Genomic DNA, 23,906 nt, shown 5'->3' on the forward strand with positions numbered 1-23,906 from the left:
AGGCCCACATTTTCTCCGAATAGGCTCTTGGAAATGGCTTTCTGCTGTTCTCAGGAGAGTGTCTGCTTTTCCAAACTTTCAGGGGAAGAGGGAACACCTCCTTCTTTTCTTTCTGAGATTCTCTTCACTAGAAGTTGTCAATAAGGAGGCTCTCCATGCTCAAGGCCAAGCCCCGGAATCCCATTAGACAGCAGCGAGTGAAAAGAGAAGGCCTGGGAACGCCAACTCAGAATGTGGAAAGGAAAAGAGCACTGAGAACTTTTCCAGTTCTGCTCCCGGAGCTCACAAGGGGCCGAGGCCGAGGTACCTCACCTTCCCCAGCTACCCGCCCGGCTCTTATCTTCTTCACCCAAGCAAGCTCCTCTGGAAGCCCTTTTGACTTTGGTCCTTCTCCAAAATCGGCTCCGATTTCAGAAAAGAAACCGTGGGATGTCTTGCATTCATGTCTTCTTTGGTGCACCCTCAAAGTTGGGGCACAACTTTGAGGCACCAAAGGGTCTGTCTACTCATCCTGTTTCCAGAACCCATGGCTCGGCACACACAGAAGGGGATGCCAGGATTCACTGGGTGTAGTTGGCAGGTCCCCAAATTTCCCAGTGGACCACAATAATCTTATAAGAGCTTCCCTATTGTCAGACCCAGAATGTGGAAAAAGCTGTCAAGCAGAAGCTCTTCCTCCTCCTTGGGGGGCTTTGTACATATTCTGGTCAGTTTTATTCAGATTCTTATTTGTGTACTTAGCCATCGAGTGTACCTCCTCACAGTGGCCGAAGGCATGCCAATGACAAAGGCTGACAGAATCACTATCAACAAAAGGACTTCCTTAGCTGATACTCTTGGAATGTCCTTTATTATGAATAGTGACCAGGGCATGGATATTGCTGGCCCAATTATAAAGCCTTCTAGATTTAACAATACTTATACGAAACCCAGTCCAAAGTACTGCCGGTGTCCCAAGCTGGGGAATGATCAGCGGGCCAACTCCTCCTCCCACAACTAAAGTTAAAGAGTTTCCAGAAGTTTGTCTAGACTGAGGAATGTCCATCAACTTGATTCCCAGGCAATCCCCAGATGGTTGCCCAGGCCGGGAAAGGGCGGGCAAGATCTGATACAGCCCAGTCCCCGCCCGGTGGTCATCAAAATGTGACTCAGGAGGGAAAGAGCCAAGCAGGTGAATTCGCCTTCCAGACAATTCTTGTTGTCCAGGTTGAAGAATGGCTGCGGGGAGAATCCCACTGCATTTCCTCTGGGAGGTTTCCAAAAGGCTGCTTCGTTAGGCACCAGCCAGAGGAAAGCCTCTCCCCCATCCTGTTAGCATTCCTGAGAAGAATGTGCAAGCCCTAATGCCAAGAAAACGTCCTCCTACCCCCACTTTCTTGACCGGAAAGAGTCAATGTGCAGGTAAAAGGCCATCTTTTTAGATTTCTCCAGAAGACTACTGAGTAAATTTAAAAAATTAAAAATATGTTATGGGATTTATAATAGTGAAGCACATGATACCAAGAGCAAATCCCCAAAGTTAAAAATGGAGTTATATGTGGCAATATTCTTACATTGTACGTGAAGTATTATAGACTTAATCTATGTTACAATAAATGAAGGATGCATGTTGTAATTTCTAGAGCAATCACAAAAAAAAGAGAGAGGCATAACTAGGCAGAGGGGGTAAAATGGAATGCTAAGAGATCACACACGGCTACCTTATTTTCTTTGGCCAGTGAAATCTGAGCACGTATGCTGTGCGTCACTTCTGGGGAGAAGCATTTCGGAGCCAGGACTTGACTCTCCATATTCCTGTTCCTTCCTTTCGTTGAGGTGGCAGACTCCTAAGATGGTGTGCAGCGATTATGTGGGACAGTGCAGCCCCTCCCAAACCACACACACGATGACAATCACTGGACACGCACCATAAGAAATAAACCGTGCGTTAAGGCTCTGAGATTTTTGGTATTTGGTGGCTACACTTGCATTCCTGGAATAAAATTCATTTGGTCAGCATGTATTTTCTTTTCATGTGCTGGTGGTTTCTTCTTCTTCTTCTTCTTTTTTATGATTTTATTTATTGGGCGTCTGGATGGCTCAGTCAAACATCTGCCTTCGGCTCAGGTCATGATCCCAGGGTCCTGGGATCGAACCCCAGGTCAGGCTCCCTGCTCAGTGTGGAGTCTCCTTGTCCTCTCTCTGCCCCTCTCCCCAGCTCATGCTCTCTCTCTCAAATAAATAAAATCCAAAAAAAATAAAGATTTTATTTATTTGAGAGAGAGAGAGATAGAGCATGAGTAGGAGGAGGGGCAGAGGGAGAAGCAGACTCCCTGCCGAGCAGGGAACCCAAAGTGGGGCACTATCCCAGGACCCCGAGATCATGACCTGAGCAGAACGCAGCCTTCCAACAGACTGAGCCACCCAGGCGCCCCTAGTGGATTCTGTTTGTAAATAATTGACTTGTGTTTACTTCATTGACATTTTAGGTAAGATTGGGCTATCTATAATTTTGTGTGTGTGCAATCTACCAGATTTTTATAGCAGTCATGCATAATAATACTTTAGAGGATTTGTTTTCTGCGCTCTGAAAAAGTTTAAGGGACATTGGAAGTATCCAGTCTTTAAAGGCTAATAGAATTCTGTGAACTTAACTGGACCTGGAGCTTTTTTGAGGGGGCAGCTCTGTGACAATGGTCTTTAGTTTCTGTATGGAAATGGGTCTATTCGGACTTTATATATTCCTATTAGGGGCAGTTCTGGTGAATTCCATTTTCCTAAAAAAATGACGATTTTTGTCTATATTTTTCAAATGTATTTGCAAAGAATTGTACAAAGTAATTATGATTTTTATTTTAATAATTATTTCCTTATTATTTCGTGTATTCTTTCTAGTAGTTTTTAAATTGTTGTTGGTCTTTTTCTGGCAGGTTTTCTAGTATTCCTTAAATTTTGTTTTTTTTTTTTTCCAAATAAACTTATTTTACCATTTTTGTTTTTTCATTATTCAATTTCTTTGGTCAACTTTCTAGTATTAAATTACACAGAGTGCTGTTAGAAAGTCCGATGACATCTAATTTTTCTTGACAGTGCAAGCCATTGTGTCTTTCTGCCTAGAGGCCCAGAGGATTTATTTACCTAGGATTTTCTCAGAGTTTACTCTTCTTCCCAAGCTCACACACAGCGTGTCTTTACAGTACTTGTATTCGAGCATTTCCTCTTTGGGGGAAAGTATTACCGAATTACCATTTTTAATATGAATTTTTGTTCCATTGTTTTTCTTCTTCCTTTACAATATAAAATTCAGTATGTCGAATTTTCTTCAACTACATTCAACTTGATTAGATTTCCTTTGCCTCTTTTCCTTATCTGTAACTTTCTCTTATTTTCATTTGGTTTTTCCTTTTTTTCTTTCCAGTCGAATATCTCTCCCCTTTGTGCATCTTGGATTTAGGTTTCCGAGATCATTTTTCTTTTACATTCAGTTCCTACCTGGGTCCCGTCAGTTTCCATTTCACATCCTCTTGGTCCTTTCTACTTAAAGCTTTTCATTTGTTTCGCGATGTCCTCACAGCTGCATTTGCTTGTCTAATTATTTTAATTCCTGTTGGAATGCTGCATTACAATTTCCTTCTGGCTTTTTTTCCCGTGTGTTTTCTGCTCACAAGTTTGACTTTGAATTTTCTGATTTTGTTTTTTTCTTGCAGTATCCCCATTAGGGTGCTGGTTTATTAATGTTCATATTTGGGCATGTTAGATTTACCTGAGCAACTATTAGCAGGAGGATTATGGGTGAGGAACAGGGCAGGGAGAGGGGTTCGGTGGGTCTCCAAGTCTCTCAGGGACGCCCCCTCCTGGTGCTGCAGCAAGGCAGATTCTCCAGTATTTAGCACCTTTGCGTGTCAAGCTTCCTCTGATCCTCTGTTGCTGTAATAAGTCTCCAGGTGCCAGCCCCTTCCACGCTTCCCCCTATACCACCTCAGACAACCTGGGGGCCTCCCTCATCCCCAGAAGGGGTGCCTCTCCAGGACCCTCAGCTCTGGTCCTGCGCACTTTCCAAACCCCTCCTCTACTCCTTCATTGCCTCCTCTCTACTCCTTATCTCGGGATAAGCCTTTGTTATCTAGGTCCTGCTATTGCTAGGATTCCTCCATCTTGTGGGCAAGTTATCTGCTTCTTTATGGCTTAAAAGCTTCCCACCCATACCCAGATACCTTCCCAGATTTAACCTGGACATCGGTGTCTGTAACAAATGACCACAAACATGGTACCTAACGCAACAGAAATTTATTCTCTCACAGTTCTGGATACCAAATCAAGGTGTCATCAGCCCATATTCCCTATGACGGCTCTAGAGGAGAATCCTTCCTGGCCTCTTCCAGCTTCTGGTGGCTCCTGGTGTTCCTGGCTTGTGGCTGCCCTCCTCCAGTCTCTGCCTCTGTCTTCACATGGCCTTCTTCCCCGTGTCATTTCTTTTATAAGGACATCAGTCACTGGCTTGAGGGCCCACCCTAAATCCAGGCTGATCTCACGTCCAGGTCCTTAATTCCAACTGCAAAGAGCCTATTTCCAAATAAGCAGACACTGGGTTACAACATGGACATGTCATTTGGGGGGGACATAATTCAACCCACTGCATCACCTTGAATTTCCCTATAGCACAGACTCCTCTTGACCTCATGATGATTTTGGTCAGTGAAAATGTGTGCTATGGGAAATGCCTCCTGAGCCCCTGGGATAACTGGATTCCACAGGGCTCCCTGGGCCTAGGAAAGGAAGAGGAGCCCTGATGGGCAAGGGGCAGAAGGAAGAGTGCTTGGGTCTTGGTGGCTGCTCAGACATAAGCAGAACAGGGAGAATAAAGGAGAGGACGTCATGGAAAGAAGGGAACAGAAAGGGAAAGCAGGGAGCAGGTCAGTCTACCTAAGGGATTTCCCGGGGCTTAGCAGTCCCTGTCCATCCCTAGGGCTCATCTCGGTCTGCCTCAGTGCCTACTTGTGGTTACCACTCTGGCCTTGATTTTTTTTGTATTCATTTCTGATTTCTATGATTTTCTATGATAGCTATGATTTTCTCTGTCAGGCTCAGCATCACAACTTTTTGTTTAGTTATTGCCTAACTTTGTAGCAGGTTGGGGGCAGGGGCTCTTCTAGATCAGAAGTCTGCTATGTTGGTGGAAATCCTTAGGTGATTTCATTATCTCATTTAATCCTCCTACAGGGTAAAAGAAATGATCATTCCCATTTCCTAAATAAAGGAATAACTATCACGCTATTCTCCTCATTTCATACTATTTTTTATTTTTCCTAACAAATCCCTGTTTAATACAGAGTTAATGACATTTTTATTTGTAACCTAAAATTTTCGTTGGAAAAATGCTAGTTGCTATAACAGATAAGGCCTAAGAGCTCTGCAGCTTAACACGGTGAGAGTTTACTTCCTCACAGGGGGAGGAATTTATAGAGCCTCTGTTCCAGGTAGTCACTTAGGGACCTGGTTCCCTCCACTTAGTGGCTCTGCACTCCTCATGAGCCTTAATGGCGCCCCATTCAGCCGGTGATCGGGGAAGGAGGAAAGAGGTTTATAGAAGCCAGCCCTGGAAATGATGGGTGTCCTTCTGCCCATATTCCACCAGCCAGAACTCAGATGGCCACGAGAACAACCGCACGGGAGGCTGGGAAATGATCCTCTGTTGCTGTAATAAGTCTCCAGGTGCCAGCCCCTTCCATGCTTCCCTCTATACCACCTCAGACAACCTGGGGGCCTCCCTCATCCCCAGAAGGGGCGCCTCTCCAGGACCACGGGCCCGGGAAGAAAGGAGAATGTACTTCGTACACAGCCAGGATCTCTGCTTACAGCTTTGAATCCTCTGGCATCCTAGCATTTTCTAATTTTCTTGGAACGATTTAATGGCAAAATTCTTATTATAATGATAGATGTCACTTTATTCACTTAGTCCCTTAGGTAGGCATAAAATGATCTTTGCGTATTATACTTGTATGAATCTGGCTTCTCCGTTTCTTGGGCTAGCCTCATCTGCACATCTTTGAACACTTACTGCACTCTTGCTTCACTCTCTTTTTACCTTCTTTGTTGGTTCCTTTGACAAAACTGCTTATTTCCAGAGTTGCCATGAGGAGGCAGCGGCAGCGTAAGCAGGCAGCAGCCGGGGTACCCACAGACGGGGGGCCCCGTCACTCTTTGTGGCCACCCAACCTTGAGAGCTGCCCTAACTCAAATCCAGAGCTGGGGGGTCCTAGAGACCCAGGACAGTCCCTTCCCCAGGCTATCTCCTCCTGCCACAAGAGCACAAGAGCCTAAGCTGGGCTATAGGAGTTTGTTTCTTCACAGCCGCCCCTAGAACATTCAGCTGCAGTCATGCCCACCTCTCCAGGAAAAAACCACGGTAGGGTCGGAAGGGAACATCAGATGCCTCAGTATGGCTGAGAGGAAGTCCTCAGTGTGGACTCTCGATCTGTTCCTCTCAACAGAGTGGACAGACTACCCTCAAATATTCTCTGGTCACAGATCTAGCCGTCCATTAAAAATCCACTGTGGATACTCCACACTGAATGGAATACTTCCTGCTCTTGGGAACACTTTAATTTAGAGGAGACCATCCTGGGGGAGAGACAAAGCCCAAGGCACATGGTGACTGCTCTGCAGGGGGTCTGTGCAAGGGAGGGAGGAGCAGCCTCGATGAGGGAGAGCCACCATAACCCCTAAGGCGGCTGTGGAAGGTCACGGCAGGCTTAATGTGAGGGGCGAGAGATGAAACTAGAGAGCCCAAGGCTCAGCCCCTCGGCCTGCCCAGCCCCACATCTCCTCTGTTCCGGTCTACGGAAACCCTGAGCAGGCCCAGCTACGTAACTATGTCTGGGTTTACCTGCCCACCCGGGGTCTCCCCAGCAGGGCTCAGCCTCCATGGCCGTGCTGAGCTCATCACTGTCGCTCAGGCTGTTGAAACCACTGACTATGGGAGAGAGACCCCCAGGCCTACTAGCAGTTGGCGTCCTTCTTCCCGGGAACAGGATATGAAAACCTCCCTTACCTTCTTGGCAACTATCCTTTCTTCACAGCTCATGCCTATCACCATCTCTCAGTCCTCGGGCTCTGGGAGGCCCTGGGTCGGCCCAAGTCTTCTGTCTCCACCATCACTGCTGTCTGCTCCAGATCTTGAGTTCCTGAGCCCCGAGGGCTGCGGATCCAGGCGATCGCCCCTGGAAAGCTGCACGAGCCAACGGGTTCTGAGGCGGCCTCATGAGAGGGATGGGCTAGAGGCTCCCTGGGATTTAAGTGGATAGATTCTGTGACAGAACACTAGCGTCTCAGGGGCCTCTGGGCTCAACTACCAGAGATGTTGCAGAGTTAAAGTTCACACCGAGCAATCTCTATAAAAGAGAGGGGACATTTGTCCATTGAAGATGAAGCTGCAAGGATACAGGGAATGTAAGGTTATGGCAAAACTGAGGCGGCTACATGATTCAACTTTTCCAGACTCTCTTTCTTCTGAAAGGTTGAGAAAGTTAAGCAGCCAACAAACTTGTGGGCATAGAAAGAAAAATCTGCAGGAAGGCCTCATATGGTGCAAAAGTTTCCAGCATAGAAAGTATGAACAAAAATTAGGCTAAGGCCTCATTTCTGCCCATTCAGAAGGGGGCACAAAGGAGGTCCCTGATGGAGAAATTCCGTGCAGTTTGGTTCCCCTCTTTGGGCCCTTTTTACTTATTTTAAGAGGAAATAATAGGAGGAAAACATTTCCAGCTCCTGAGATCTCGTGGGTGATTACTTTTGTTATCTTTACTTTATACACATGTATAAAGTGTGTATAAAGTACACTCTACCTTTTCTTTATACACATGTGAAAGGCCTCCACCTGCTGGGCATTCACACAATTTCTGAGTAAAGTCAGAAAAATATCTACACGGACAACATAAATTTTGAAGGATTTTTTTAAAGGATTTTTTAAATGAAGAAATAAACCCTTAACGTTTTGTACATCCCCGTCCTCCATTCCATCTTCATTTACTGCTGCGGGAAGCTGATGCCACAGCTCGTCCATGGTTCAGCAAAGACCAGAAAGTCACTTAAAGTCTCTTCACTGCAGGAGCCCCCAAGTGAATGCAGTTCAAAAGGGTAATTTCCAGTGTCCCTTAACTGTTCTCCCCAGGAGAAATCCACCCTGCAGACCAGCGCCGCCAGCAGGCTCAGGCCGCACCCAGCTAGCACAGCATCCGTCCGTCACACTGGCCACCGCGGTCCCGGGTCCCAGAGGGCGCCCACTAGGCTTGCTCACCAGCACTGCCTCCGCTGGCCCCCGAGCCTCTGCCGGGGGCCTGCGCGTCTGAGAAGCGTGAGGCCTGCTTGGGCAGGCGGATGGGGACGTAGATGTTGGATGCACAGTGCTCCTTGAGGTACTCTCCTCCCTTCTCTTCATACTCTTTCCTGGTGATCCAGACTTCATCATCGTCCAGGTGGTCCAAGGCCCAGTCCCGAGCACCATACCAGGCGTCCAGCACGGGGTTGGAAGCAAGCTGAACCTGAAACACAAAGAGCACTCAGCAGAGGGCCGTCTCCCCCTCAGGGCTCGAGGAGTGAGCGTTCAGCAGACCCAGCCGCAGCCCCCTCCCTACGTGATATCCCCAGAAATACACACGCGGGAGGGCCCTGGTGCATAACTGTCCGCACCCTCCAAATACAGCTGAGCTGAGATGCTGCAGACTCTCCAAGAGAGCACACAGCATGCAGAGCACACCAGGCTCGGCCTCACAGAATCAACGGCTGCCGGCTCTTTCGTGAACACCCACCTGCCACTATGGGCCAGAGAGGGCCCAGCTGCCCCCCTCCTGTTCCAACGCTGTCGACCACAAGCTGCCAGATGGAGAGAGGAAGCGGAGCAGGCACTCCACCTGGAGGAAAGGCCTTCCCATCCTGACGCCCACTCTGTGAGCAGCGAGAAGCAGGGGCTGATACGAGGTGGGTCTCACTATGGTGACCAATGAGCCTCAGGAGCAGAGAGCAGAGAGAAGGGCCTGGGGTGTTGTCCAGGACGTTGCCAGTGCCGTTTCCATTGCTTATTATTGGAGCAATCCCGTGGTCAGCAGCCCCGGGGGAGCCCCTCAACCCAGCTGACCTGACCAGAGCGGGGAACATCCTCTGTAGCTCAAACCAGGCTTCCTGTTTCCCAGAGTCGCCACCTGCTTTCCCACCTCCCTCCTACCTCCCTCCCCCAACCACAGGAGCTCCAGGTTGGAGTGGTGGTTTCAGAACTTTCTGAAGTAACAGGCAGGCGACATAAAGTGGACTCAGCATGCACATAACCTAAATGCTGAGTATCAGGGGTTATTAATTCTGGCCTGACACACACTTACCACATCCGCAGCTGAAAAGGAGCAGCGAAGGTGGAAGGGACGGAAGCTGAGGCTGTGCCCCACGAGGATGAACCAGCTAAAAGAGAGCTGGGAAGAGCAATCTGGCAGCATTCCTACAGCTAATATTCACAAAGTAATTCACGGGAAAGGCTTTTGCGATGATCAAGAAATAGATCTTAAACATTTGATAATAGGACGCACTAGTTATGTCATCACAAGTCAAGCCCGCCAGCGCATACCTGTGCTCTCCTTCTGTGCCGTCACCCCCACCCCCACCCCCCAGTCTAGCCCTCCTCCTGCCTCTCCCACCACCTCTTTCTCAGCCTCCTTCATGGGCACCCCCACCCTCCCAAAGGCCCTTAAATGCTGATGTTATGTAAGGCCTAATGGACATCACCTATCCTCCAAACAGTGCCCACTAATAACACAGTTATGCTAGGGGATCCGAGTCCACCCTTCTGCCTTTCTCTGGAGCACTCGGCAGCTGGCTAGGAGTCACCGCTTCCTGGGCATCCCACTGGAAACCCAACTCAACCCACCCCAGAAGTGGAACTCATTCTCCACCCTCAAGCCCGCTCTTCCTCTCCCATTTCCTAGTCCAGGGAATGTCATATTTGTCCCACCAGTTGCCCAACCTAGGACTTGGGAATTGTCTTGGGTCCCACACTTCTCTCCCCATATCCAACCTGTTACTCAGTTCTCACAACTTCACTCCCTTAATCTCTGCCACATGAGCTCCCTCCTGTCCTCTCCCAATGCCTACTGCTTATATCCTGCATAGCTACCCAGAGACATTGAGCCAAGACCTGGGGAACAACAATTCACAAAACAGTCCATCCTTCCCTAATAGAGGTGGGTCTAGTAAGGAATACAGGTTAAGGACACGGAAGGCTTCTGGCAGATGTGACATCCAAGCCAGCCATGAGAGACATGAGTATTGAGCTGGGAAGGGTATTCCAAAGGGAACCAGCAGGTGCAAACACCCTGAGGCGAGAAAACATGGCATATTGGGGAACAAAGTACAGGGTGGAAGGGGGAGTGATGAGAGATAATGCTGGAGAAATTCAAGGTCAGCTCACAGGAGACACTGCAAACTGGTAGGAGGACTCAATCCTAAAGCCTCTGAGCTGCCTCCTAACTGGCCTCCTGCTTCCAGTATTTCTCCTGATACCCCATTTTCCACAACAGTCAAAAATAGCTTCCTAATATTCAAACTGAATGAAACGATTCCCCTGCTTAGACTCCCTCACAGTCCGGTGGGCTTAACAGTAACAACAGCTGTGCAGAAAAGAGTTAACCCACAGGCCTGACTGCTTACAAGGCTGTCCTTGGCTGGCACCTACGAACTTGGACTTCTGGCAGGCCTCCACCACTGACTGGTAAGAGTAGACACTGTTCCTGACGTTTGAACAAATAATGTAGTTTATGCTGAACACCTGCTTCCTTCTGGGAGTCTGGAATTTGGGTAAGTGCCAGGCAGGGGGTGCCTACATGATCGGCTCCCAATAAAACCCTGGGCACTGAGTCTCTAACGAGCTTCCCTGGTTGGTGACATTTCACATGTGTTGTCACAGCTCACTGCTGGGAGAATTAAACGTGTTCTGTGAGACTCCACTGGGTGAGGACTCTGGGAGCTCATACCTGCTTTCCCCTGGACGTCGCCCCACGCACCTCTTCTCTGTACTAATTTTGCTTTGTTTCCTTTCAAATCGTAGCCATGAGGATAATTATATGTGAGTATGATATGTGACTATATCATATATATATACGATTCCTGTGAGTCCTCCTAGCAAATCATGGAACCTGGGGTGATCCTAGGGACCCCTCCCCCCATACAACAGCTAACGTCGAAGTGTTCATTTTGTGCAGGCCCTATGCTGAGCACTTCATTGTACTAGTGAATCCTGGTAACAGGAGTTCTGATTACCCCTTTACACCACTGACAAAACGAAGGCTTGGCAAGGTTCAGGAACAGTGGTGATAGAATAAGGCCCAGAGCTCAGAGCCCGTGCCGGGAATGTGTAATACATCATGCAGCACAGGGGACCGAGGTCAGCCTCTCAGCAGGACCTGCAGGGCCTACCGACCTCTCTACTGCAACCCCCTCCACTCCTCTATAGCAACCCTGTGCTCCAGCCACACTCAACTGCAGCTCACTCGCTCAGCAGGCTTCTGGACCCTGAGCCTCTGCTCATGCTAATCCCTCTCTGGAATGCTCCCTCCATCCCACCCCACTCCACAATGTCTAGATGGCACACACATCCTCATCTTAGGAAGACTCACTTCCACAAAGCCCTTCCTAAATTCCAAGACGGACAGGTGCCCATGCCTGGACGTCCATCACATTCTGGGCTATCACAGCCTATTTAATCAGCTGCTGCCCCTCAGGTAGCAAGTTCCTTGCAGCTAGGGGTCGTGTCTAGGACATCTCGGCATCTGCGAGGTGCCTGGTCCTCGATAGGGGCTGAGACCATGTTTCTTAGAGATCAAAAGGATTCAGTAGATACCCTATGGGGCATCCACACCATACGGAAGAAAAAAAAGTATTTTGGAAGAATGACATGGGAAGAAATGCAGGTTACAAGGCAGGTTACACTCATGTACAGAGAATCTGTGCAAGTGAAGCTTTGCCCTTAGAATGAGGGGCGGGTAAAGAGAATGACTACTCTCAGTGTGTACTCCTTGTATTCCCTGAATATTATTAGATTTGTGTCTTTTTCCAGTTAAAAAAAAAACAAAACAAAACAGAGAAATACATAAAACATGATTTCCATTCTGCTTCAAAAATTCAACACATATCAAAGACCAGAAGAAAAGCCCCAAAAATGTTAACAGTGGATATTTCTGGATGATGGAACTAAAAAGTACCTGCCCTCCTCTATGCCGTATTTATGACTTTTGCAATCAGAAAACAAATACTGAATAATCTTACACAACAGCTGGTTATGTGAATAAGCAGTACCTTAAAAGCAGACTGGAAGGGCCTCATCTCCAACAGCTCCTTCTCGATTCTACCTTTCATCCCAGGGTACATCATGTTTCCACCGGTGAGGAAAACATTCTGAACCAGCAGGTCCTGAACGTCCTTTGAGTACCTAGGAGGAAGTAGATTCCTTTTGGCATAGTCCTACCAACGTAGGATCAAAGGAGAATGCTGATGTAGAAACGTAAGGTCTTGGCACAGAACAGAAAACATCTGCAAAAAGAGTGTTTTTAAAAAAACTTCCAGGGTACCTGGGTGGCTCAGTCGGTAAGTGTCCAACTCTTGATTTCAACTCAGGTCACGATCTCAGGGTTGTGAGACTGAGCCCCACGTTGGGCTCCATGAGATTCTCTCTCCCTCTCCCTCTGCCCCTCCCCACCCTCTAAAATAAATTAAAAAAAAAAAAAACAAACACAAAACTTCCATTTTTCACTTATGACTTTACAGAATTCATTTCCTTAGTAAGATTAGAAGTTTTGTGTCTTTTAACACACTTTTTTTAAAAACTTGACTTTATGGAGGACTGATTTCCAAACATTTTGATGAAGTCTGACAAATGTATACCCCCCAGTAACCATCACCACAATCAAGAAACAGAACATTTCCAACACCCCAAAAAGTCCTGCCTCCCTTCTGCTGGCCCACCTTTCCACCTGCGTGGTTTGTTTTTTTCCTTTTTTTTTTTTCTTAAATAACAGCTTTATCTTTCACATGCTTGAGCACTTTCCCATTAAGACAAAGCTCAAAGCCACTCATACACATTGGCCGCAGTAGCTTTTCCTCCTTGCTAGGTGCCAGTTTTCATCCGGTTTCAGCCAACAGCAGCCAGAAAACTACAAATCATGCTCTCCACTTGCCCAGCTTGAATTAGGACAATTTCACACTGCAGGAAAATGCCTGTATAAATGGGATGGGGGAGGAGCATTTTATGGAAGTGCAAACTCTTAAATAAAATGTCTGCAAGGAGGAAAAAAAACTTTTATAAGCTCTGCACGTTTTTAGGGTACTTAAAAATCACCAGTCTTCAATAATGTCAAGGTTTATATGAAAGCCAATGCACATATATTGTTGTGCTGCTTAAACGTCAAAGAATTTCTTAAAGCTCCTCAAATCAACTGAGCATTTACATTTTTAGAAAAGAATTACAGAGCCTCTGCAATGTGCCGGGGTTGGGGAGAGATAAAGAATACTATCTGAGCACAGCAAGTCAATAAAAAGGAGGGCGTGAGGCAGATTTTCAAATGCCCACCTCATCTACTACTCAGTGTGAAATCTGAGGAAACGGTTCTGGAAAATGGAAGGAAAAGAAGGTTCAGTCTCACCTGTCCAGGATGTACTGAAGGGTCTCTGCTATGCCAGCCTGCTCCTCCCCTATGAGGGATGGCTGGAAGATAATTTCTGGAGCTCGAATTCTTTCTGTCCCGACAAACAGCTGATGATAGGCTGCCAAGTTAAACACGGGCTTTAAAAACCCAAGGTTTAGAAGATATTTTTAGGCCACAGTGACAAACATTCCAGTTGCCAGTTCCCTCAAACTGTATTTCTTATGCCAACATAGCTTCTGTCCTTCGTTCCTGCAAGAATAACCTCTCCCCAACTCTCCTGATAGGATAATTCCATTACCTGCCTTTCTCCCACCTCTGTATTACAAATACCTTCAACTTTGCATCACGAAATGGTCCCCGCGTCGCAGGGAAAGAGCTCATGAAGAGAGGTAGCAGGAAGGCCCGGCACTGGCCGGCCAAGCCTCCTACCACCACCCTGCTCAGCAGCCTGGTCCCTGCGCGGCCGGGAAAGCGCTCTCCCAGGTGAGCCCCAGACTCAGGTCAGTCTGTCTGGTGGCCATTTGCCCTGACAGATACATAGGCCCAAATGAGGATTAAGCACAATTACACTGGCTTAAATTTAAATGAAACCACTAAAGCTAGGCCTCAGGTCTAAAGTCCTCAATTACTTGCCTAAATATTTCTACCAAGGCGGACTGTTTCCCACAGGGTCACAATCTTAGTGCTGGAACCCCAATCAATCAGTAGGAAAAGCCCTGACTTCAGATGTTTTAGTGTTAGTACCCTAGCCCCCAACCTTTCTAGAAAATACAACTGGAATTTTTTTTTTTTCTTTTTGCAAAAATATTCCTAAAGAAGCAAACTAGGGCAGACTGGTCTTTTACGTCAAAGGTTTCAAAGCAGAAGCATGGTGCGGGCTACAGGGGCCCAACCTGGACAGTGGTGACTGGCTTCTCCGCTTCAGGGGTTTCCTCTGAAAACAAGGGTTCAAAATCATGGATGCTTTCCACATCTTCCAGAGACGGCTCTAGCTGCTCCAGGTCAGGGGTCTAAGAACAGAAGAAACAGAACAAAACAGCACCTGTAACTTCAGGAGGCCTTCACTCTATCAGTTCACGGTCACAAACAAGAATTGGTGTTTCGCTCAATGTCCTGGAAGTTTATATAGAAACTATGAAAAATTTTCTAAACTATTAAAAAGAAGAAGTTAAGACATGTGAACACAAGGATTAAAAGCCTAAAAAGCCAGGCATGGGCTTTGCTCCTGTCCCCTCCCCCTCACACAAACCTCAACAACTCCCATCTCCTCTCTGAAGCCCTCTGGCAGGCCCGGAGCGGGGGGCGGGGGGGTGGGGGGTCATGCTGTCTGCCTTAGGCACGAGACCGCACACGCAACTCTGCGGGAGAGAGAGCAAGAGTTGTATCCTACAGAGTGGCCCAGACACCTGCAAAATTAAATAAATCTCTTAACGATTAATAAATCCAAGTGCCAACACTAATGGGCTTTAATAAGTAGTCTCTTATCGGCTGGTCCACTGGGCTGGAGACGTGACTAAGAGCTCCTGAGGCGGCAGAGAGCTTCGGGACTGTGGTGCCCCGCAGAACGGGCTTTCCGCTTCAGCCACAGCGAACCTGGGTAGAGCCTACACACACTGGCACTGCTCCCAGTAGAGGACTTACGGTATATTGTAATTTTGACCTGGACAAAAGAATTTGGGCAGGGGGTGGTGTGGTTTTAGGTGACATTCTAGCCATCTGTTGTTCTGCCATGTGAAAGGCAGAGAAGTTTTACCACTTGGACTCAAGGGGAAGAAGTTACAGGAAGAAATTCTATGCAAGACCGCTCTAACAATAACAGCTGGCGGAGAAAGGACTGTTTTATGAGAAGGCGTCTTGGGAGGACACAAGCCGACTCAGTACTATCCACCTGGCATGCCCGAGGGGAGGTCCCTGCGTGGAGTATGTATCCTGAGTCTGGCCTTACCCTTGGACTCTGTGACGTATATAAACTACCAACATAATTCAGAGCACTTAAATACAATCTCTAGAACATAGCCACATATACTGCCAATGTAAATTAGCATTCAAACTTCCTCCTTCTCTTTTTAAAGGTTTTTTTATTTTTATTTTGAGAGAGAGAGAGAGACTGCACACGAGTCAGGAGGGGCAGAGGGAGAGAGAGAAAGAATCCCAAGCAAGCTCCATGCTCAGTGTGGAACCCGATTCAGGGCTCAATCTCAGGACCCTGAGATCATGACCTGAGCTGAAATAAAGAGTCGGATGCTCAACCGACTGAGCCACCCAGGCACTCAAACTCACTCTTAAACAAGGCAGTGCCCTTCACACTCCTCTGGCACACACACCAGAACAGTCACATGCATATATGGCTTATAGAATGGGGGACAACGGATCCTAAATTCTGTTCAATATAGAGCATTCTACCTCTACACAAATTATAAATTTAAGGAAGGAGTAAACCCTGGAAAGGACAGGGAACATTTCTTCCTCTGAGAGTAGAGAACAGGAAGAGAGGGACTGGTCTGGAAATAGGTAATTTAAGGAGGAAAGAGGGTGGGCTGGGAGGTGAGAATCCAAGGACCTTACTCTCAGGGAAGGAGGCGAGAGCCATCGGAATACTGAACCCAATTCAGGAACAGGCAACCCGCTCCTCCACAATCTTCCCTGCAGAGATGACTCCTGAGCTTCATGGGCAAGGAAATGGGCTCAACAGGGGACCAAGACTTGCCCAAGATCACATCACACTAGTAAGTGGTAGAAACCTGGCCCAAGACAGATGGCTTAGCTCCAAAGTCTTTGCGCTGCCTCAAGCTGAAATTCTATACATCATGAGTCTGAGTGCGGCAGGACAACTGGCTCTGCAAGTATGGAAAAGAGCTCCCTGAGGTCAAGGTGAACAAGAAGAGAACAAAAGATCTACAAGCGGCAGCAAGGCCAGCTGAATGAAGTGACAGGCTTCTCTGCCCCAGCAGGGGCCGCAGAACTCCGTTAGAAGGAATGCTCCCCTGGAGGTGTGAGGTTTCTAATCTGCAAGACTCTCATCTCCCAGAAAGAAGCCCCAACCCTGGGAATGCCTGTGCCTGTTCTGGCTTGGCACTAAACTCCGGGGTCCCAAGAGAGGATCAGAAACGGATCGCGAAAATTCTCTCTCATTTGGTGGCTTATCATCCGGGACGACAAGCAACCAGGAGCGGTGCGGTGTTACAGAAAGAGGCAAGGCTTAAGGGTCACATCGGTCCAGCTCTGAATGGCACAGTCTGAGCCCACTTCCTCCTCTGTAAGTAGGGCGCACCCCTAGGGCAGTGGTGGGGTGAGAACTGAACACTTCTTCCTTCTTCTAACTAGGCACTCATTTTGGCCCCTTAGATAATTATTACAATACCAGGCTGGTGGCACACAAATGTCACCTGTGTATTTAAAATAACTACAGGCCAAACTTGTGGGTCCTTCCCCCAAATAATAATGAGTAAAGGCAAGCCTTGGGCTCCATGGAGTTCTCTCCTACCTTCTGCTCTACCCACCCCCCACACCTCCATCTTCCTCATCTTCATCCCAACCTCCACTCCTCTAACCTCTCTGACCTCCCAGTGATGACCTCCCTTGTGCATTCACACCTTCCTCTACCCGCCCCGGAGCCCAATCGCAACTGCCACCCTCCAGCCCGACCCTACCTGCTCTACCAACAACCACTCTCAAATCCTAAAGGGTGCCACCCAATGCTCTTTCCACTTCTGCGCTGGGGTAGACTGTATTTTTCAAAAACAGTCAAAACGATATCTTCCATCCGACAAGCTCTTCCTCAAGGGGATTCTGAGGTGTGGTTTATTTCCTCCCCTTGAATCTTAGCAGGGACCTGTGGGACTCCAACCAATAGAGTATGGTGCAAGCGGTGTCATGTGACTTCCAATGTGAGGTCATACGAGGCCACACAGTTCCCTTGACCTTGACCTCTTGAAACACTGGCTCTCTGGCTACTCTCCCTTGGGGAGCTCCCTCCTGGAAGCCGGTTGCCAAGCTGAGAAGTCCAAGGCACATGGACAGGCACGGGCTTTGCTCCTGTCTGGGTGCTCGGTGGGTGTGGGTGCTCAGGTCCACCATCTTGCTAAGCATGGCCTTTGAGTCATCCCGGCTCAGATGTTAGCAAAGTGAAAAACCATCCAGGGCTCCCAGTCCCCAGATGTCCAAGTCTTCCCAGCTGAGGCCCCAGGCATCACAGAGCAGAGATCCCTGCTACGCTCTGCCCGAATTCCTGACCCGTCAAATTCGTGAGCACAACACAATGATCATCATTTTATGCTACTAAGTTTGGAGTGCTTTTCCACATGGCAACAGGTAAGTAAAATATGCTCCTCGTGGGCGTGGGCAAGAGTGGAGAAAGAAAGTGCCAGGCTGCTGCTGGTGGGCCTGTGGTCCTCTTCAGCTCCCCTGTGCATTCCCCAGAGCAGGTGTCTGCAACCCCTCCCAGCACTTCTCCTCAGGCCCCTTTCCAGTCACCGCTGGCGGTTCTCAGCAGCTCGCCTCAGGTGTTTCTATTTCTCCTGCACCCCACCTCTTCACCCGTCCTCCCGTCCTTCCATGCTCCCGTGCCATCGCCCATCCGAGGCTGAGCCCGCCACCCCTGCTGCTCTCTCATCTCTGCTCTTCCTCGGCCTCTTCCCCCGGCTTTTCCTCAGGTCCTGGACCCCTAAGCAGAGGCCTTCCCCAGGCATCCTTCTTTTCTCACTCCCCATGCGATTCTAGCTCCTTCCACGGCTGGGTCCTGGCAAATTCCACCTGAAGTCCTTTGAAGATAAGGTGCTCAAACCAAAGGTACTACCCCCACCCGCAGCCTTTTAGGAGCACCTCCGTGGGACCTCAGTGGGACCAGAGTGAATCTGCAATCGGATCGCTTGGGTCCGATCCTCAGCTGCGCCACCTCTAGCTGTGCAACCCTGGGCAAATTCCTTCACTCTCCTGAACCTGAGTTTCCTTATTTGTCCAATGGAAATACGACAGTACTCACAGAATCAAGACGACACTTACAGAAATGCTCAGTACAGGGTCTGGCACTTGTCACACGTTCTGTTACCAGCCACCGCCACTCCTGTCACCATTGCCCCTAAGTGGCACCCAAATCCTTGGAGCTACCTCTGAAGCGTCTCCTCCACCCCCCATTGCCATGGCTACTCTCCCACCCCCTCCACCAGCTCTCCGCCGGACTGCCGCAACACATTTATATCCTGCCTTCCCACTTCCAGCCTCACCTCTCCCTAAACCCATCATCCTAACTGCCACCAGTTCTTTTCCTAACAGCAAGTCTCCTTGGATTACTTCCTTGCTGGACATCCTTTGAAGACTCTGTCTTATAAAGGATAATATCCAGGCTGACTGACAAAGACCTTTATCGGCCGGCCCCTGCCTCCCTCCCCTGCTCCATCTCCCGCACTCCACACCCAACCTACAGTGCTCCCTGCCCGCGGGCTGCTTTGCATCTAAACGTCTCGATCCATAATGTCTTTCCCTCCTCACCTGATACCTACTGAAATCATATCACCTTTCAGGGCCCAGCTCACATATCCAATCCTTTCTCAAAACTTTAGCATCTAAATTCCCACACACATGTACCATCACACCAGATAAGCTTCATTAGTCAGCTAAGTATGATCCGATAGCCTTATTCTTTTAGGTACCAAGGAGTGCAGGAAATGTACCTTAATTGCATCATTAGTCCCTAGCATACCATACCTACCATTGAGTGGTGAGGCCTGGGATACACCCTCCAATTTCCCTGGAAAAGAGGACTGTAAAATGTTCGAGTTTCAATAGGCTTCCTCAGCTACGGCAAAAACATCATCATCCACCTTCACCTAGCTGTACTCAGAAGCATGTCACCTTAAAGATAACTTCTAAGCTTCACTAAAAATGATAAAAAGATACTTTACTTATCCTAATTCGTGTGCTCGCTTCGGCAGCACATATACTTACCCTAATTCGTATGATTCACAGAGAAACAAAGCTAATAATTTCAAAGCAGACAATGGGCTATAGAGACCCTACAGAGAACAGATTCCTCTACCACGGCTGGCTTCTCTCTCTCTACGGTTTGCCAGAGCCTCTACATGCACTGCGTGCCGTTCAGGAACACAAACAGGCATTCTTTTGGAACTGAACAGAATGATAGTTTGCCAAAGCACATCAGAGAAGATGCAGCATGGTTCCCTGGAACAATCTTGATTGAGCGGCATCAGAACAAGCAGAGGCCAGGGGCGCCTGGGTGGCTCAGTCGTTAAGCGTCTGCCTTTGGCTCAGGTCATGATCCCAGGGTCCTGTTTCGAGCCCCGCATCAGGCTCCCTGCTCAGCGGGGAGTCTGCTTTGCTTCTCCTGCTTCTCCCTCTGCCACTCCCTTGCTCATTCTCTCTAATAAACAAATAAAATCTTAAAAAAAAAAAAGAACAAGCAGAGGCCAGCTCTGATCTTGGCTAATCAGGCAAGAGAACTTTCTGTATTAAGCTCATTGTGTTCTCCAACAAGTAATGGTGCTCTAAAACTGTGCCCCCCCCCCAACCACTGCTGTGCTTACAGTGACGGAAGGCTAACATCCTCTAGCCTAAATACTTCCTTAGGAATGCTAACAAAGCCTACTCCTTTACAACATCTTCATCACATTATTTGCAGAACAGCAAGGGCTGGAATGGCCTGGTCTGTGGGAAAAAAAATGGACCTTAGGAAACACTGTAAGTTAAAAATTTTGCTGGATTAATCCAATTTAGCCATTACTGCATTTCAATATGAACTTTGATCCACATAAATCCATTCCCTCCATTCTAAATGAATTACATAGTTGGAAAACACACTATAAATACTTTTTGAAAGGTAGAACCAGCCGGCCAGTGTTGTGGTCACATTTATCCCATGAAAGTTACTGTAACCAACCCTAATCACTAACAATCACCCTCAATAAATGCTGACACCCTCAATGCTTTGGGGACAGACCAACTCATCACTGTATATAGAGAAACTACTGGAAGTCCAACATTTCAAAACCTCCCCAAGCCCAGAGAGAATACGTATCCCCAGAGCACAGAACGAAGTAGGGACTTAATAAGTACCTGCTAAATGTATGAAGGAGTGGCTGAATCACAGCCTGTAACAAATGCAGAAAAATGAACAAAGGGAAGGAAAAATTAGCTCCTCAACTGCTCAGGAATCACATTTTACAGCTTTTCTTTTTAAATCTGAAATCCCTCGCCTGCCCGTGGCTTAGCGGCACATCTCTGGTATAAAGATGCCGATGTCCTATTGGCGCATTAAGCACGATGAAAACTGAACACAGATGAATAAACAACAAAGGCAACATGGGTCTGGATCCCAGTAAACAGCTGAGATCCGATGCATAGTCGGGAAACTGGGAGAGGCGAGCGAGGAAAGGCACACCGGCTCTTCGAGGCTGACCTGGGACACCACACCAGAGTAAGACGGCAGTCAAGGCCCCTCGCCCCCACCTCAGCCATCCCGGAAGCCACATGCAGGGAGCCTGACTTGGGGTCTGCTCTGACATGCGTGCCCTGGCCGGTTGCTGGCCTCTGGGAGTCTCAGCTGTGGGAGAGCTGGGATGGAGGCTGAGCGCAGCAAGCATGTCAGTGAGCCTCTAGCTGAGAGCCGGGAGCAAGAACAGGCCTCCTGCCAAGCTAAAGACACATCTCAAGTCAGTGGCAAGCAGCCGCACCACGCCCAGCACCAAACTGGATTTTTCCATGGGACTGTTTCTTTCTAAAAGTATAGGTTTTAAATGAATCATGGAACACTACATCAAAAACTAATGATGTAACTTATGGTGACTAACATAATAAAATAAAATTTAAAAAAAAAAGAACCATTTCCTCAAAACGGTGAGGATGAACATGTATCTTTCACTATTAAAGGCATAGCCACCTACAGAAAAAATAAATAAATAAAAATAAAAGTATAGGTTTTAGAATTTAAAGCAAGTTGACTGAAAAACAAAAAGCCACCACACTAGATTGGTTAATCCTGGCCTAGAAGTGTCACAAGGCAATGAACAAGTCCTTTGTCTTAGAACTCCAGAGCAGACGGATTCGGGAACAATGCACACACTTTTATTAACACTTTCTTCCAGTTCTAAAGCCAGGCGAGCCAACTCATGAGTACACGTGTGCAGCGCCCAGGGTGAGGGTGTGCACCACCGGGGCCCTCACTCAGCCCTGCCACCTGCCTTTACGCCACATCAACACTTATAAACAGGCCACTGGTGTGGAAACGAAAAGGAGAGACAGAGAACACCAAAGAGCTTATTCAAACAATCAGTTTTAGTCATAAAAGGCTGATCTTAAATCAACCCATGGATATTTTATTAAGCACGTCTGCTATTTGCTGTAAAAAATCCATCAACTATCATGAAGCATGATCCCTGTCCTTAGGGGACATGAAGATGGAAAGGAAGTGAAACATGAACCACAATATATTAAAAAAATATCAGAAGAGCACTGGGTGTTATGCACAAACAATGAATCATGGAACACTACATCAAAAACTAATGATGTGGGGGGTGGGGGGATGGGTTAGACTGGTGATGGGTATTAAAGAGGGCACGTACTGCATGGAGCACTGGGTGTTATACGCAAACAATGAATCATGGAACACTACATCAAAAACTAATGATGTAATGTATGGTGATTAACATAATAATAAAAATGTAAAAAAAAACTAATGACGTAATGTATGGTGATTAACATAACAATAAAAATTTTTTTAAAAATATCAGAAAAAAGTAGAAAGGAGTGTGTGACTAAATGCAAATAACCATCAAAAGGGAATGTTCAGATTCCAAGATGGCACCACACGGCAGGTGCGTGAATGTTCTACTCTACAAGAACAGTTCCCCGTCCCAGGGGGGCCAGAGATCTACAGGGTAAAAGCCATCAGGTCAGCACGAAGTCAGTGCCATCTCTGCCCCGCCCCTGTCCGCGTGGACGGCACGCACCGCACTGCCTTCCCAAGTGTGGTCACATCTCTGATGTCAGTCTTCTCCAGACACTCCTCCGACCCTCAGGCTAAATGACCCTACAGGACCCTCCTCCCAAGGTCCTTGGTACCTCTGGCTTGCTGTCCACCACATCCACCTCGAGGGTGACTTCTGCTTGGAGGATTTTCTGCTTTGCCTGCTCCACCGCCGAGCTGAGCTTCTGGATGTAGGACTGCAGCTCTTCCGGGGAGTCCATGTTCAGTTCCACCAGAGCTTTGTGAAACTGATCCATCTGGCCATCCTCTAGAAGTTCCTGAAACCCGAGCAGTCGCAATTCATCTTCAAAGATGACAGCGCAATCATATACAGGAAGGAAAGAGAAGCAGCTTGGAAGCCAAACAGAAAAACTACAGCAGGAGGGGGCTCCCAGCACTCCCCTAGCCTGCCCCTCCACAAAATCTCACCTCCCACGCGTGGTTCACACACCGCCCTCCTCCCCAGCTGTCTCTAGGCTGCATCGTTCCCCGGTCTTAGCACCACCTGAGTAGGCAAAACTAATCTACGGTGCCAGGTGTCAGAAACGTCGTTACCTTTTGAGTGGGGAAGACGTGGGAAGGTTACTGGCTAAGAGGGGACACACGGGAGATTTCCGGGGTGCTGGGAGTGCTCTGGATGGCAGATACATGGGGTGTTTCATGTTGTGAAAATCCATTGAGCTACACACTTGAGATCTGTGCACTTGGTAGCACATGTGCTACACTTCAATTAAAAAGTTATAAAACAAAGATGATAAGGCCAAAGTGAATGAGGGAAGCCAAAGTGCACAGCTCTGTCAGAGACACCTGATGCTCTGTGCACAGTACAGGTCCTCTGTGCTGAGGAGCTCCACACTCAGCACCCTCGACTCCTTCTTGACCCCAAGGGGCACTCAGACAGTCACTGCATCTCCTGGCCGAGGAAGATGCAGGGAGAACCCTTTCTGGGACTGCCTTGCGCAAAGGCCGGAGCCCGCTGCCGGGATGCGCACGTACCTGCACGTAGAGCAGTCTGTCCAGACGCTCCTGGTCCAGCTGCAGCTTCTCCTCCCGCCGGCGGGCGTTGAGCTCCTGCAGCCGCCGCAGCTGCTGCTGCCGCCGTTCCTGCTTCTCCTCCGAGCTCAGAGTGCTGCCGAGGAGCTTGCTGGAAAACGGGAGCTGCATCTTGTGGACGTTGTTTTCGTAATAATCAGGGCACCGCCATTTCTGCAGTTCTTCAGAGAAATAATTTTGGAAGTTATGAAATGGAAAACACTATTAGCACAGAAAAG

The 23,906-nt window shown here is 48.1% G+C and overlaps 1 protein-coding gene across 1 annotated transcript in view; it reads right to left on the reverse strand.

Annotated features, from left to right (window-relative positions):
- Window positions 1–4,180: 4,180 nt before the first annotated feature.
- ACTR5 (actin related protein 5) overlaps window positions 4,181–23,906 on the reverse strand; it is a 28,718-nt gene continuing 8,992 nt past the window's right edge. Inside the window, exons 4-10 of the mRNA XM_032419676.1 lie at window positions 23,632–23,849; window positions 22,731–22,913; window positions 14,552–14,668; window positions 13,656–13,795; window positions 12,313–12,445; window positions 7,031–8,519; window positions 4,181–4,542 (exon numbers count right to left, since the gene is read on the reverse strand). Of these exons, the coding sequence (XP_032275567.1) occupies window positions 8,262–8,519; window positions 12,313–12,445; window positions 13,656–13,795; window positions 14,552–14,668; window positions 22,731–22,913; window positions 23,632–23,849 (1,049 nt within the window). The 3' untranslated portion in view covers window positions 4,181–4,542; window positions 7,031–8,261. The remainder of the gene's footprint in view (window positions 4,543–7,030; window positions 8,520–12,312; window positions 12,446–13,655; window positions 13,796–14,551; window positions 14,669–22,730; window positions 22,914–23,631; window positions 23,850–23,906) is intronic.

The sequence above is a fragment of the Phoca vitulina genome, unplaced genomic scaffold (genome assembly GCF_004348235.1).
Source record: "Phoca vitulina isolate PV1807 unplaced genomic scaffold, GSC_HSeal_1.0 scaffold22, whole genome shotgun sequence".
Lineage (NCBI taxonomy): Eukaryota > Metazoa > Chordata > Mammalia > Carnivora > Phocidae > Phoca > Phoca vitulina.